Here is a 15,513-nt window from a genome sequence, read left to right as displayed (position 1 = left end):
TCTCGGTTTGTGTTGGTCTTAAAGATATTACAAAAAAATAATTTAGTTTGTGTTACTAAAAGATACAATTTTTATATATACAGTTTTTTTTTATTAAATGCATATTTTTCGAGGTATTCTCAAGAACCCTTTAAAAAAGTCGATTTTTTCATCGAAAAACTGTTACTTTGAAGCGCGAATAACTCGAAAAATATTAGTTTTACGAAGAAAATGTAAAAATCATTTTTTTTTTCTTAGAATCACCTTTTACATCAATGTACATGGTTAAAAAGTAATAAAAAATTCTTGCCCCCGAGATGGAGTGGCAACCACCCCCAAGGTTTTAGCGTACAGCGGCATGATATAGAAAATGATCCTTGGAGTATTCCCTACCTTCTGTGAAAATTTCAAGTAAATCCATGCTGGACGAAAAAATTGCGAGCTAAAATACTTCATTTCCTCGACTATTTTTTAACAGAATTTTGAAAGTATGTTTAAACATCGGGAAAGATTGGGAAAACCCATCAAATCAAATATCTTTTGTATTTTCGCATACAATTTTCTAACGAATTTGCATATTTTACTTAAAAAACGGGCATCACAGCTCCGTCGGACACACTGTTATAAGAGCAGGAAAATTTATAATTTGTATGTTTTTTTACTATCAATATTGGCTCTAATATTAACAAGACTTTTGTCTCAGTTGCTCCAAGTTGGTGACTCGCTTGAATTTATGCTGTATAAATTGGTCTTTAGCATCTTCCAAAAATAAAAATCTAAGGGGTTAAGTCTGGTGACCGAGGAGGCCATTTTATTGTACTTTGTTTATTAATCACACGTTCCGGGAAAACTTAAATATAAATAGACTCTGACAGTCTGTGCATTATGTGAAGGACAACCGTCTTGGAAAAAAAATCATTTAAGTTGATTTTTTCTTGTTCTTTTTCTTGTTTCTATGAGCACAATATTTAATAGTCCATCAGTAGGGTGATAAATTTGCTGAAGAATCCCTCCCCTTTTATACATAATTGTGATCGGCAACAGTACTGTTAAGCGACTTGGTCCACTCAACAGCACTGTTGAAGGAGTTCCTAAGTTGCTTATAAAATTGATGATAAAACTAGATAACTATTTATTTATTGATGTTTTCCTTGTTTCAGCGAGTTCCACCGCTAAGGATAGAAGATTTAATCGAAGATTTAAAAGATGGTACCAAACTTCTCGCACTCCTAGAAGTATTATCTGGGGAAAGACTGGTGAGTACTATTTCTTTACATAATAATAATAATAATAATACTAGGACAGTTTCGCTATTATACACCTGATTGGGCATTAAAACTCTCCTTAATCAGAAACTATGTTAGAATTTATCGGAAAGGTTTAGGCGGTTAGTATAATTAAACTTAAAACTAATAATTAACACTCAGTTTTGGTTTCTTTTCGATTCAGATATGTTCGTGTAGCCCCACTGAAGACGTCTAGAGACAGAAACAGCTGTCTGGGGATGATCAACCACCTCTGAATCGAAAGGAATCATAAACTGTCTTTCACTTTTATCTTTACTCAGAAATTTGAGTACTATTAGGAACTATATTTCGGACCTTTTCGTACACGAATGAAGCGGAATGTGTCTGCATATTGTAGAGTCCTTTTCGATTTCTTTATTCGTCGTCTCTTGTCTTATAAATTGTAAAAGGCAGAGATTAAGGATGTTACCAAAAAATAGTTTCACGAAAAGTTTTCAGATTAAAATTATTATTTATTTTCAATAAATTTTGCATCTGGACTTTTCATCTTTTCTTTAAGAGCTGTCGCTACAGCGTCCTAAAAGTAGATTATAAAATATTTTTGTAATTCTACTTAAATACTCAGTTTGTCTTCTTTTCGATTCAGAGGTATTCATGTAGCCCCACTGAAGACGTCTGGAGACATAAACAGCTGTATGGGTATGATAAACCACCTCTGAATCGAAAGGAAACATAAACTAAATGAAGTAAAAGACAGACGTACTCTCAATCATTTAATTGTGTACTTCAGACGACAGGTTTCGCTCTCTATAGGTAGCAGAGCATAATCAGGTCAACGGTTACTACAAGTTACTAAATGCTACAAATAAAAACCAGAGTTAGAACAATGTCTGGTTATAAAAGATGCTAAAGGTCCATCAGATCAAGCCAATGTTGAACAACATACGTAAAATAGTGAAAATAGCAGACAAATACATATGCATGTAAAGTCGGGGGCGGTAACAAACGTCCCCAAGCTTACAAACACATGCAGATGTATACCGTCTATAATCATGCAATTATAACGTGTCGTACTTACATTCGGATACAAGGAGCTACTACCTCAGTATTCCTTAACATGATGTTTTTGCTTAAGTTATGCTAACGGGATATGGTGGAATAGACGGAGAATGTTACAAAGGTAAACAAGTTTATGGGATTTGGGAATTCTTGAGGGTGAAGAGATAGTTGTTGAGAGACAACCAACAAATCTGTGTCTATTATTGTGTTTGTGAAGTAAAATAGTGAATGTCATATATACAATTTTTAAAAATTTTAACAATTTACAAAAAGTTTTTGATGGTTTTATTGGTTTTAAAGATTTTTATTTCTACTTATTAAAGAATTTGTTTTTATTGTTTTTATTTATATTTATTAACAGACTTCTATTTATAATATAATAATAAATATAAAAAATAAAAATAAATATAAATAAAAACAATAAAAACAAATTCTTTAATAAGTAGAAATAAAAATCTTTAAAACCAATAAAACCATCAAAAACTTTTTGTAAATTGTTAAAATTTTTAAAAATTGTATATATGACATTCACTATTTTACTTCACAAACACAATAATAGACACAGATTTGTTGGTTGTCTCTCAACAACTATCTCTTCACCCTCAAGAATTCCCAAATCCCATAAACTTGTTTACCTTTGTAACATTCTCCGTCTATTCCACCATATCCCGTTAGCATAACTTAGCAAAAACATCATGTTAAGGAATACTGAGGTAGTAGCTCCTTGTATCCGAATGTAAGTACGACACGTTATAATTGCATGATTATAGACGGTATACATCTGCATGTGTTTGTAAGCTTGGGACGTTTGTTACCGCCCCCCGACTTTACATGCATATGTATTTGTCTGCTATTTTCACTATTTTATGTATGTTGTTGAACATTGGCTTGATCTTATAAATCTTTAGCATCTTTTATAACCAGACATTGTTCTAACTCTGGTTTTTATTTGTAGCATTTAGTGACTGGTAACCGTTGACCTGATGATGCTCTGCAACCTATAGAGAGCGAAACCGGTCGTCGGAAGTACACAATTAAATGATTGAGAGTATGTCTGTCTTTTACTTCATTTAAAATGAACTCTCGCATGCAACCCATTCAACATTTGAAACATAAACTGTTTTTCACTAATATTAATATTATTACAAAACTGAATTTCAATCTCTCCCTGCTTCCTGGTTGAAATGTGTCGTTTCTCACTGTGCCGACCTTTCAACATCCTCTCTGGAGTCTTCCTCAGGCCCTTCGGAGTCTCAGTATCCTGAGGCTCCAGCCATTAAACTGATCACGCTATTAGTGAAAGTAGACAGAAAGACCAAAGATAGAACAAAATACTTACAAATTGCATACCATGGAGTTACAAATAAGAGAGACGAAAACCATAACTTAGATCATCATATTACATGAACTGTCCAGATTGGAGAACGATAGAAGAAAGAGAGGAATATATATGTTCAAAGAAAGATGCTATTAAGTGATTAGTCATTTTATTTAATAATAGCTGGATTCTTCTTTTGTAATTTCCTTGTAAAATTTGATATTCATTAGACTGGTTAAAGCGGATGACCGATCGACAGAGGCAATCTTCGTAGAGAGAGTCCTCTTGTCCCCGTTGTATATTATATAATATAATATACTCTAAGTATATCTTCGCGCCAGCACTGGAAGAGCAAGAGGAAGGAATATTAGTCATCGTAGTGTATCTAGATAAAATTAGGTATGCTAATGACGCAGTAGTTTTTGAAGACAGCTTAGATGGTCTACAAAAAATAATGTCGCTTATATCAGATATCAGTAAAGAATGTGGACTGGATTTTAATACGAAAAAAATAAAGTACATGATACTCAGTAAGCGCGAAATATTAAACAAAAAGCTTTTGGTTAACCAACAGCTAATTGACAGGGTAAACAGCTACATATTCCTTGGTATGATCATAAACAGCCAATGGAAAGAGCTCGAGGCCTTCAAGATGTGGTGTTACACACTCATCTTTAGAATATCATGGGTGGATAGTGTGACTAATGTTCTACGGAGGTCCTACATAGAATGCGTAAGGAATGCGATATTATTAACACATTCAAAGAGCGCAAATTAAAATAGATTGGCCATATTAATAGAAATGAACAGAGATATGACTTGTTGTAACTCATTCTTCGGGGCAAGGTGATTGGAGAAAGAGGGCTAGGAAGAAGAAGCATATTTTGGCTTCAAAACTTGATAAAATAGTTCAATACGTCGACAACCGAACTATGCCGAATACTCATTGTAAGAAGAACGACACTGTTTAAACACTTCAAACTTCTTCTAAGTTCCAATTTGCAATCCTATTCTTATTTTGGTCTTCTGGTTGTTGTTTCAGTCCTATTAAGTTATACTTTGTTTCAGCCTGTGGAGAGAGGCAGAATCCTCAGAAGACCACATTTCCTGAGCAATGCCAACACTGCCCTTCAATTTTTGGCATCTAAGAGAATCAAGCTAGTCAATATAAATGCCAGTGATTTGGTGGATGGGAGACCACCTGTCGTATTAGGACTGATCTGGACCATCATTTTGTACTTCCAGGTAAGTTTTCTTTTTATTAGAAGCTTTTGTAATGTAAGTGTGTATTTGTTTTGGATATTTATTATTAAATAAAATTAATTATAGAGTCCACAAAGATATGAATTTCATGTAGTCGACTGTATAACATAAATCATAACAATTTATTAAAAAGACTCTTTCGGGTTACAACACAAAACGTTTTAGCAATCACAATTCCATCATCAGTGCTGCTTACAAGGTATACATGGTTGAGCCACTAAAAATATGGCAACGCAATACTCCCAACTATATGGTTTGCTGGCCCTGAGGGAAACCTCTCACGAGGTTTTATCAGAGAGAGGAATATCGACTTGATGGTAATTTATTACTTTCTGTCTCTCAATACTAAATAACGTTTACATATAATATGTATAATAAATTAATAACATACATGATCAAGAAGTAGAACTAGTGGAAAAGTACATTTACTTCTTCTTCTTCTTCTTCGCGCGACTAGGATTACTCCTGTTTGTCTGCCTCTTATTCTGTTTCAGTTGTCGTTGACTGTACATTGTCTTTCCACCTTTTCGGCGGCCTTCCAACGGGTCTTCTGCTATACGGCTTGTTGTTTTTACAGATGTTTGCTAATCTATCTGGTTCCATTCGGTTTACATGTTTCCAGTTTTTCTTTCTTGTTTTTATCCACCTGTTAATATTTTGAATTTTGCATCGATCTCGTATACTTCTGTTGCTTTGTCTGTCTCTTAGTGATATGCCCGCTATTGATCTTAATACTTTCATTTCGATATTGTTGATTTGTTGTTTCGTCTTTCTTGTATCGGTCCTTGTCTCCGCTGCATATGTTAGGATATGTCTTACTGTTGTCTTGTATACTTTTATTTTGCTTTCCGTGGCCAGATATTTGTTTCTCCATATGGTTTCTCGGAGGCAACCACTTACTCTTGCCGCTTTTGTTGCTTGTGTTGTGGTCTCTGTTCTTATATGCCTGTCACTAGTGATCTCTACTCCTAGGTAATTGAATTTTATTACTTGTTCTACAATTTTGCCGTTTATTTCTAACTTGCATCTACGCGGCTCTTTACTTATCACTATACATTTAGTTTTTTCTACTGATATTCTCGTATTAAGTTTATTTGCTGTGATATTGAAAGTGTGAAGCTGCCTTTGTAGGTCATCCTCATTATCAGCAATTAGTACTGCATCATCGGCATAGCATAGTATCGTGATTTTATGCGCTCCCATCTGGTATCCATGTCGTTTTCTTCGTGAATTAGTTGATTCATCACCATATTGAATAACAATGGGCTGAGCGAGTCTCCTTGGCGGATTCCTCCTTTTAGTTCTATGCGTTCTGTTTCTCCTGTTGACATTATAACTCTGGTCTTGTTGTTCTTGTTAATTTCATTAATTAGCCTTATTATTTGGTGGTCTATTTGTTCAGCTTGTAATAAATTTAAGATATCATTTCGCCTCACCCTGTCAAAAGCACTTTTCAAATCTACAAAGCACATGTATGGTTTTCCATATTTAATAGACTTTTCTACTATTTGCCTGGTAATAAAAATTGCATCTATTGTGCTGCGGTTCTTCCGGAAGCCTTGTTGTTCATCTGCCATGTTCGCTTTTTCCTCGATTTTATCTTTTATGACTGTCGTCAACAATTTTATTGTGCTGTTCATCAGACTAATGCCTCTATAATTTTCAGGATTTTTCGAGTCTCCCTTTTTGAGTATCGGTAGCAGGAGACTTTCCTTCCATTCCGCTGGTACTACTCCGATATTTATTATATCGACAAATACTTTTGGGAGCCATTTGAGTAGTGTTCCTCCTCCATATTTTAGCAGTTCATTATTTATCTTATCAGGAACAAGTGCTTTTCTATTTTTTAATTTTTTTATTCGTTCTTGTAGCTCTTCTTCTGATATTAGTACTCTATCGTGGGTTTCATTAATGTTTATTTCTCTGTTCTCTTCTTCTCCTTCTCCACATAATTTCGTGAAATGCTCAGTCCATTGTGTCTCCGTAATGTTATATATCCGTACAAATTCATTTATTTCTGTTTTTTGTCTCCTTATCATCTTCCCACCTTTTTCTGGGATCCATAGAGTTCGTATTCTATATCTTTGGTAAATTTCACCCAGTGTTCTTTTTTGATGTTCTATTTCTTGGTTTACTCTATTCCTGATTGTCACGTAGTCGTCTCGTGCCTCCGGTGTCTTCACTCTTTTGTATGTTAAGAAAGCTTGTTTCTTTTGATTTGCTAGTGCTTTCACCTTTTCGTCATACCATGGAGTTTTGTATTTCCGTGTATTTCTGAACATTTGGTACATTTACTTAGGCCATGAAATTAGAATTGGCAGAGATAACCAAACATGTGAAATACAAAGAAGATTAACTCTTGCTTGGGCAGCCTACGGAGCGCTGAGAGATATATTTGGGAGCAGTATACCGATTAATTATTAGTTTAAAAAGACAATTGTTCAATGTGTGCTACCGGTAATGATATATGGAGCAGAGACACTGACTCTAACCAAGGCAAATAGTCGAAAATGAGGGTTGCTCAAAGGCGATGGAAAGATCCATGTTGGGCGTAACCTTACGGGATAAAATAAGAAATGAAGATCTCAGACAAAGAAACGGTATCACAGATGTTATAGATCAGCAAAAAACCGTGAAGTGTGGAAACAATTGTGGGAGACCTATGTCCAGCAGTGTATATAAATTGGTTGGATGATGATATAATAAATGTTTAATTAGCATTTTCACCTTTAATTCCAAAACAAAATACACATTTACCTAAGTATATCTTTGAAAATATCGCTTAGTGATTAGGCAGATATATCTTTACGGTATCCTATGTATGTATGCTAGATGTACCTAATTTTGTAATGTTAAAAGCTTCGTAGTAGTCAGGATATGGAGTTTTGGCATACGGTAAGTGAGCTAGCGTAGTAGATATCGATAATCATCAAAATATTATTTTAATGCGCATGTCATAAGACTTATAAGTACACTCTCGATTAGAAAACTGCGACAGGGAGAGACTTAACAAACTGTTACATCAATTTTTTTAAATGAGGTAGACCAATAAATAATTTTTTAGACTCGTTTTGCTTCAGTATATTGCTCTTAGTACAGGCTCAATACTTGACGCTTTCAGTAATATATTCTGTTATTAGCGATTTTAGTGGATTTAGACCGACTAGACACTTAGATTACGAGAACGGTCCTACTAATATGCAGATTCATTTACAATAGATTTTGTTAGATCAGATCTCTCGTAATCTAAGTGTCCAGTCAATTGAAACCGTTTTAGTAAAGTTCTAAAAATTTTTCTTCTTGGTTATAGTCTATCAGGGAATTGCTAATGATAAATCACATTTTTGTTATACTCTCCTAGCACAAAAACAATGGTACTATAAAATACTATGTCAAATGTTTAAGCAAATTTAGTGTCAAAGTCATAGCCAACTAGATAGAATATTGTATATTTTTATTAATTTTGAACGCACCAACAATATTAACTTAGGTATTTTGATATCTCAACCAATATAAATGAATTAAGTATCAGTCTAGTCTAGATTAATATGTATTTATTTTCGAAAAATTACTTTTGACTTAATATTTTCACGGTCAACCTAATAAAATTTCACGTAATTTTTGTTGCAATTAATGTTTGGTTTAAATAATCACAAATAACTCACAATTTAAAGCAGTTATATATTTTCTAGGGAATGTTTAAAAATAAAAAAGTACCATAAAATATCAATTTATTTCAATACTAAAAAACAGGGTGTTCCATTTAAGAAAACTCATTCCGAGTTTCGACCAACCCTGTATAATAAAATTAAACGTTTCGCTATATTAATAATTTTTAACAATAGTAGACTATATTAAAAATCATTTGAACATAAATAGGGTTTTTAATCTCAAATCACTACAATTCTACATGGTGTGAATATTGCTACAAAATTAATAAAAAATAGCTAACTATCTTTTAAGCTACCCCATGTAACATTACAAAACCTCATATTTTTAGAAAGAAGACATCTAAGAGAATCCAAAAATGTAAAAATATACAGGTGTCCCATTAAAAAAACGAAGTTATAAGCAACTTTCGGTAAAACCAGAAATAGTAAATAAAGAGTTCACTCTTACAAAACCCCATCATTCAAATTTTCATGATTTAGTTACCTTTACTTTTAGAGAGATTTCTAATTGGCCGTTTATTTGGCGCACCCTGTATAATAAGTAAGATTTAGATAATGTAAGTAAATAATTTTGATTTTAAGAATAATTTCAAATGTTACAAATTATGTTTAAGCACTCTTGGCATCAAATAATCAAGAAACCAGGAATTCAACAATTTATAACCTCCCATTACGTTTTCTATGATGTATTAGTCGATTCACTACCCTGCATTAAATACTATAATAAATAGACAAACATATGTATTATATTATATACAGGGTGTAATACTTAGAAGATTCTAAAAAGTTGCTTACTTTTACGCAAGGAATCCAAATTCGCAATATAGTCCAGAAAGCCACTGCGCATCCGCTAGGAAAAATATTCCGATTCGGATTTTTTTCACAATCTTACTCAAAAAGGAACACTTTTAACAAATTTGCATGTTGCCAGGACCAAAAGTGGGTCAAAATTTTTTTAAACGTTTTTTTTTGTTTTTTCCTAAATTTTTTTTTTTTGCATGAAACAAAGTTTTTTTAAGTTTTTTGGATCATTCCAAACAGAAAAGGTCTCTAGTGACATTTCTCTAAAGTTGATAGTTTTTGACATATAAGCGATTAAAAATTGAAAAATTGCGAAATCGGCCATTTTTAACCCTCAAAAACTATGTGAAAAACTGAAAATTTGAATGTTGCCAAGGTAGGTAGATATTCTTTAAACATCGATTGATGAAATCCCGAAGAGTTTTTTGCAATATAATATTCAAAACTCCTTTGATTTTAATTGCTAATCAAGCGTGCGCGACACTATTTTCCACCGACAGTATGGTGCAAATGAAAGGAATAAATTCGTTATTTCGTAAATCGGCGACTTTAGGGAAAATCCCGAAACAGGTCGATTTTTATTTTTAAGTTATAATATTGTGGCATATATGGTATACTAGTGACGTCATCCATCTGGGCGTGATGACGTAATCGATGATTTTTTAAATGAGAATAGGGGTCGTGTACTAGCTCATTTGAAAGTTTCTTCAATTCTCTATTCATTAATATAAACATTTATATAATTATTTGTACAGGGTGTCCTTCTACTTCATTTTTGTCAAATAATTTAATTGAATAAAATTTTTTTGGACACCCTGTATAAATAATTATGTAAATGTTTACATTACTGAATAGAGAATTGAAGAACCTTTCAAATGAGCTACCACACGACCCCTATTCTCATTTAAAAAATCATCGATTACGTCATCACGCACAGACGGATGACGTCACTAGTAAACCATATATGCCACAATATCATAAATTAAAAATAAAAATCGGCTTGTTTCGGGTTTTTTCCTTAAAGTCGCAGTTTACGATAAAACGAATTATTCCTTTCATTTGCACCATACTGTATACATTGTCATATGCAACGGTGGAAAATAGTGTCGCGCACGGGTAATTAGAAATTAAAAAAACAAAGGAGTTTTGAATACTGTATTGCAAAAAACTCTTCGGGATTTCATCAATAGATGTTTAAAGAATATCTACCTATCTTAGCAACATTCAAATTTTAAGTTTTTCACATAATTTTTGAAGATTAAAAATGGTCGATTTCGCAATTTTTCAATTTTTAATCGCTTATATGTCAAAAACTATCAACTTTAGAGAAATGTCACTAGAGACCTTTTTTGTTTGGAATGATCCAAAAAACCTAAAAAAATTTGTTCCATGTAAAAAAAAACAATTTTAGGAAAAAAAAACAAAAAAAAGTTTAAAAAATTTTTGACCCACTTTTGGTCCTGGCAACATGCAAATTTGTTAAAAGGGGTTTTTTTTGAGTAAGACTGCAAAAAATCCGAATCGGAATATTTTTCCTAGCGGATGCGCAGTGGCTTTCTGGACTAATAATAACTGGGGGGTTTCCATTTAAGATTTTTAAGTCATCCCCCACCCCACCTCCAGGGGTGGAATGGGGGTCGTGTTTGGTGTCATTCGATGGATTTTTGAAAATTATTGAATACGTATTTTTCAGTTTTCCGATTCGATGTTCATTTCGCGCAATATTCCACCGTTCCGATACATTTGGGTCACCTTATACATGTGTACATTATGTTTAATTCTATTGATTCGACTTGTTAGAAATTATAAACAAGAGAAATTATAATCAGACTATTAACTATTTATTAGACTATAATGAATATTATGGATCAATTAAAATATTAACAATATTTTCTGAACAGATCGAAGAAAACCGAAGGCAACTCGAATATTTAACTCAATGGGGAAGTACCAGTAGTTTGGAGAGCGCTGGCACCACCTCATCAAAAGACAAATGGAAACAAGGAGCGAGAAAGACTCTGTTGAATTGGGTATCCAACGCGCTACCCTCTGATTCCGGCATCGTCGTCAAAGACTTCGGAGCCAGCTGGAGAGACGGCATAGCCTTCTTGGCTATCATCGACGCTATTAAGAAAAATTTGGTAAGTAATTATTAGCCATCCTCATATTTCTTATACTTCTCCAAAGGTTTCTATATCGGTTCATATCGGCTTTTTCAAATGTAACAGAAAGTTTTTTGTACCGATAATTCTATATTTTATCATAACGTATTTTACTCCTTCTTCTTGCTGTTCTTCTTTTTGAGCAGACATGAGTCTGTCTATTTTTCAAAGTGCCCCAGTAAGTTGCCATTCCATCATTTTCGTCGTCTTGCCACTGGTCGTCTTTCATTCTACGAGTACTTTTCTCTTTTTTACTCAATCCTTGATATCCTCTACTTTGCATCTCCATCGTATATCTCTTCTTCTAGCTCTGTCTCATAGTGTCTTTCCATCGATTTTCTGAGGGTTTTCATCTTTGAATTGTGTAGCGTTCTTTTTGTTCTGAAGCATCCTGCGGCTTTTTTTGCTCTATTCACTTGACCTTCCACTTCTATTCCGAGCTCTCCGCTAGATAGTTTTGCTAGATATTTAAACTCCATCACTTGTTCCATTACCTTATACTTTACCTCCAATTTACGTCTTAGTAAATTTTTCTCCTTGAAATGAGCAACTTCAGGTTCCAGAGTATCTTTTTCCTTTCTGTGATCAAATGTGGGAGATCGATTTCTTAGAGACCTACATCTACTAGTATTTCTAGTAGGACTATGTGACAGGCTTCTGGATGTCGATCTAAGCGACCTTCTGACCTCCTTTTTTGTTCTTTTTTTCTTGCCTGGGATCAGCTTCTGCAGCTATTTTGCAAATGACCTATTTTTCTGCAATTAAAACATCCTTTGTTTTGATTTTAAGATTTTTGTTGAAGATTTTGCAGTATGCTTAACATTAAGTGGTGACTTGTTCATTTTCTCACAATCTTATTTTAATTTTGGGCGAGATCTGGAAATAATTTTTGCAGCTTCATACTCCTACAATGAGATTACCTATTGCCTTTCAACATCTTATAGTCCGTGTACGAATGCCTTTCTACCAATTTGTTACAGAAAATCTTTATTGGCTTCAAATTCTTTCAGGCTTTCGATATGTTTTTGATATCGAATTTCCAAATGACTTTCGAAAACCTGCTTTACATGCTGCTGGCCTTACCTTGTCTCTAAATCTTAAACGAGAGAAGTATACCTAGTTGCATCCTGGAAAAGAAATTGCAAGACGGTTGCTGCCTGTCCTCGAAGAGACAGTACCAAAGAAGCTGCCATTTCTTTCACAGTCCAGCCATTTGTCTAACTGCAGCTTCGCAATTTGATCTTTTTTTTTCAAAAACCATAGGTACATTTTAAGCCCGTCCAACTTGTTGAACACAGAAATAACACTATAGTAAAAGGTATTGTAGAAGAAAAACAACGCATTTAAATCTGGTGGATGAGGCGGTTAAAATATACATACTTCGCATTTTGTCTTAAAATAAATTAGTCATCCTTTTTTGTTGCACCATATCTCGCTTAGTTTGAATGTAATCGAAATTTAACATTGCGGTCGTTTTAAAGGTCTTTTCAGGCAGTACTTACAAAAGATATTGATAGCATGATACCCTTAAAATCGACCATTTCTCTGTTATTAAGTTGAACACACCGATTTGAGCATGCACAAAAAAATGTCTTTTCACCTACCATATCTCTTTTTATGTTATCACTAGAAGACTCATGAAGGAACGAATCTGTTTAATTTTTCATAAGCTACAAAAATGTTTTATATAGTTTTTTTCGTTAGATGCATAATTTTTAAGGTATTCGCAAAAAACCGTTCGAAAAGGTGACATTTTTCAATGAAAATGCCAAATTTTCAATCACGAATAACCCAAAAGGATTGAGTTTAAAAAAATATAGAACAGTGCGCCTGCCACCTTTGCGGTGCTGCCGACGTCCCAATAATCCCTAAATTTACAACTTCTGTGCTTTTTGAATGAATAGTGTTAAGGAAATGCAATTTGTTTTCTAGAAATGAATGCCCACTTAAATGCCATTGATGGATGTACTGTACTTAAATGTTATTTAATTTAAATTTTTATATACAAATATTTTTGTACAGTATTTTTGCCGCCCTCTCATAATTTTCCGCCCTAGGCAACTGCCTATATTACCTAATGGATAAAGCAGCCCTGGACATAGACTATATTTACTGATTTTTATGTTTTATTGCACAGATTAACATCGCCGACATGAAGAAAGCCAGCAACAGAGCCAGACTAGAAACTGCTTTCGACGTAGCAGAAAACGAACTAGGAATTTCGAAATTACTAGACCCAGAAGACGTAGACGTACCCAAACCAGACGAAAAATCTATCATGACCTATGTTGCACAATTCTTGCACAAGTACCCCGAACCGAAAAGCACCGGACCAGACGCCATAGCAGCTATCCAGATAGAGTACAACGACCTCTTGACGTGGCTGCAGCAGAAAACGCAGACTTTGGATAATTTAGAAAAAACCAATTCTCTTCCTTTGGACTATAGAGAGTACGCAGAGTTTAAGTCATTAGTGGATGAGAAGGAGAAGTTGTATAAGAAGTTGAAGCTGTTGATAGAGTCCCAGAGCTCAATTTCGATAGCGAAAGAAAGTTGGCATGAGGTTGTACAATTATGGGAGACCTTGCAGCAGCAACTTTTGAGGTGGTTATGGCTTTTGGACTCCAAGCTTCCAGGTTAGTACACTTATATATGAGTTTTTAACTAATTATAAAAAAAATGGAAATAATCCGTTTTTACTATACAGAGTGAGTTTTATATGGAACGGCTTAATTATCTCGGAAACGGCTTACACGATTTTTATAGGTTATAGTGAGTAAAGGTCTTGTAAAGGTATACGAATGATATTATGATGGTACTTACGTTGTTCTAAGATCTTCCTTTTTTGGAAATATAATAAACTTTCTCATGCCAAATGGACTACCCTGTATATTTTTTGCGTTTTGAAATCCTTAAGAAATATTGATCATATAATGTTCCCTATACGTATAAATAAATAAATAAATATAAAGTTATTGTTACATTTATTTAAACATTTTTTAAACAATTTATAAAAGTCCATTTTTTCGGCCCAGGTAGGTATTATTTTAGGTTTTTTTGGATCATTCGGAACAAAAAAGTATTTCGTAATTTTTCTCTTAATTTGATCGTTTTCGAGTTAAAAATAATTGTAAATTCAAAAAATAAAAAAAAAACGACAATTTTCACTTAAAAACGCAACTAAAGTTCAAACATTTAATTATTCTATTCTTATTTCACTTTAAAACATTTTTTTAGTTCTTAATGCAGGCCCATCGTCCGTCCTCTCATAAGCGGTACATTAACAATTAATAAAAAACAATGTTTTAAAATAAAACATGATAAAAATTCTTATCGGAATCTGATAGAAGAAAGTTTGAACTTGAATTTAGATACTTCATAATTTCAATAATAATATTTTTTACTTGTGTTTTTGAGCCTAAAAAATCGTCATTTTTGGTTTTTTTTTTGCAATTTTAATTTGTTTAAAAAACTCGAAAATTTAAACTCGAAAACGATCAAGTTCAGGAAAAAATTACAAAGGACTTTTGTTCGAAATGATCCAGAAAACCCAAAATATGTGCCCGAGCCGAAAAATTATTTTTAATTGAATATTTTCACGGACAACCTAATAAAATTTCACGTAATTTTTGGTGCAATTAATGTTTGCACATTATATACATAAAATAACTCACAAATTAAATCAGTTAGGTAGAGGGAATGCTTAAGAAATAAAAAAGTATTATAAAATATCACTTCATTACAATACTAAAATACAGGGTATTCCATTTAAGAACACTCAGAAAATACTCATTCCGAATTTCGACCAACTCTGTATACTAAAATTAAACATTTCTCTATATTAATAATTTTTAACAATAGAAGACTGTATTAACGTATAGAAGAACATAATTAGAGTTTTGATATCAAATCACTACAATGATACAGGATGTGAATGTTTCTACGAAATTGATAAAAAAAACGTAATTATCTTTTAAACTACCCTGTATAATATTACCAAACCTCATATTTTA

At 33.2% G+C, this 15,513-nt stretch overlaps 1 protein-coding gene across 12 annotated transcripts in view; it reads left to right on the top strand.

Annotated features, from left to right (window-relative positions):
• Window positions 1-15,513, top strand: part of LOC114330686 (muscle-specific protein 300 kDa) — a 603,413-nt gene that overhangs the window by 299,932 nt on the left and 287,968 nt on the right. For all 12 annotated transcript variants that reach the window (XM_050652274.1, XM_050652275.1, XM_050652272.1 and 9 more), the window contains 4 exons: window positions 1,140-1,235; window positions 4,672-4,848; window positions 11,240-11,479; window positions 13,638-14,136. In XM_050652274.1, coding sequence (XP_050508231.1) covers window positions 1,140-1,235; window positions 4,672-4,848; window positions 11,240-11,479; window positions 13,638-14,136 — 1,012 coding nt within the window. The remainder of the gene's footprint in view (window positions 1-1,139; window positions 1,236-4,671; window positions 4,849-11,239; window positions 11,480-13,637; window positions 14,137-15,513) is intronic.

Source organism: Diabrotica virgifera, chromosome 5, assembly GCF_917563875.1.
Source record: "Diabrotica virgifera virgifera chromosome 5, PGI_DIABVI_V3a".
In the NCBI taxonomy this organism is placed as follows: domain Eukaryota; kingdom Metazoa; phylum Arthropoda; class Insecta; order Coleoptera; family Chrysomelidae; genus Diabrotica; species Diabrotica virgifera.
Note: the sequence above shows the minus strand (reverse complement) of the source record. Positions and strands in the feature narration are given on the sequence as shown.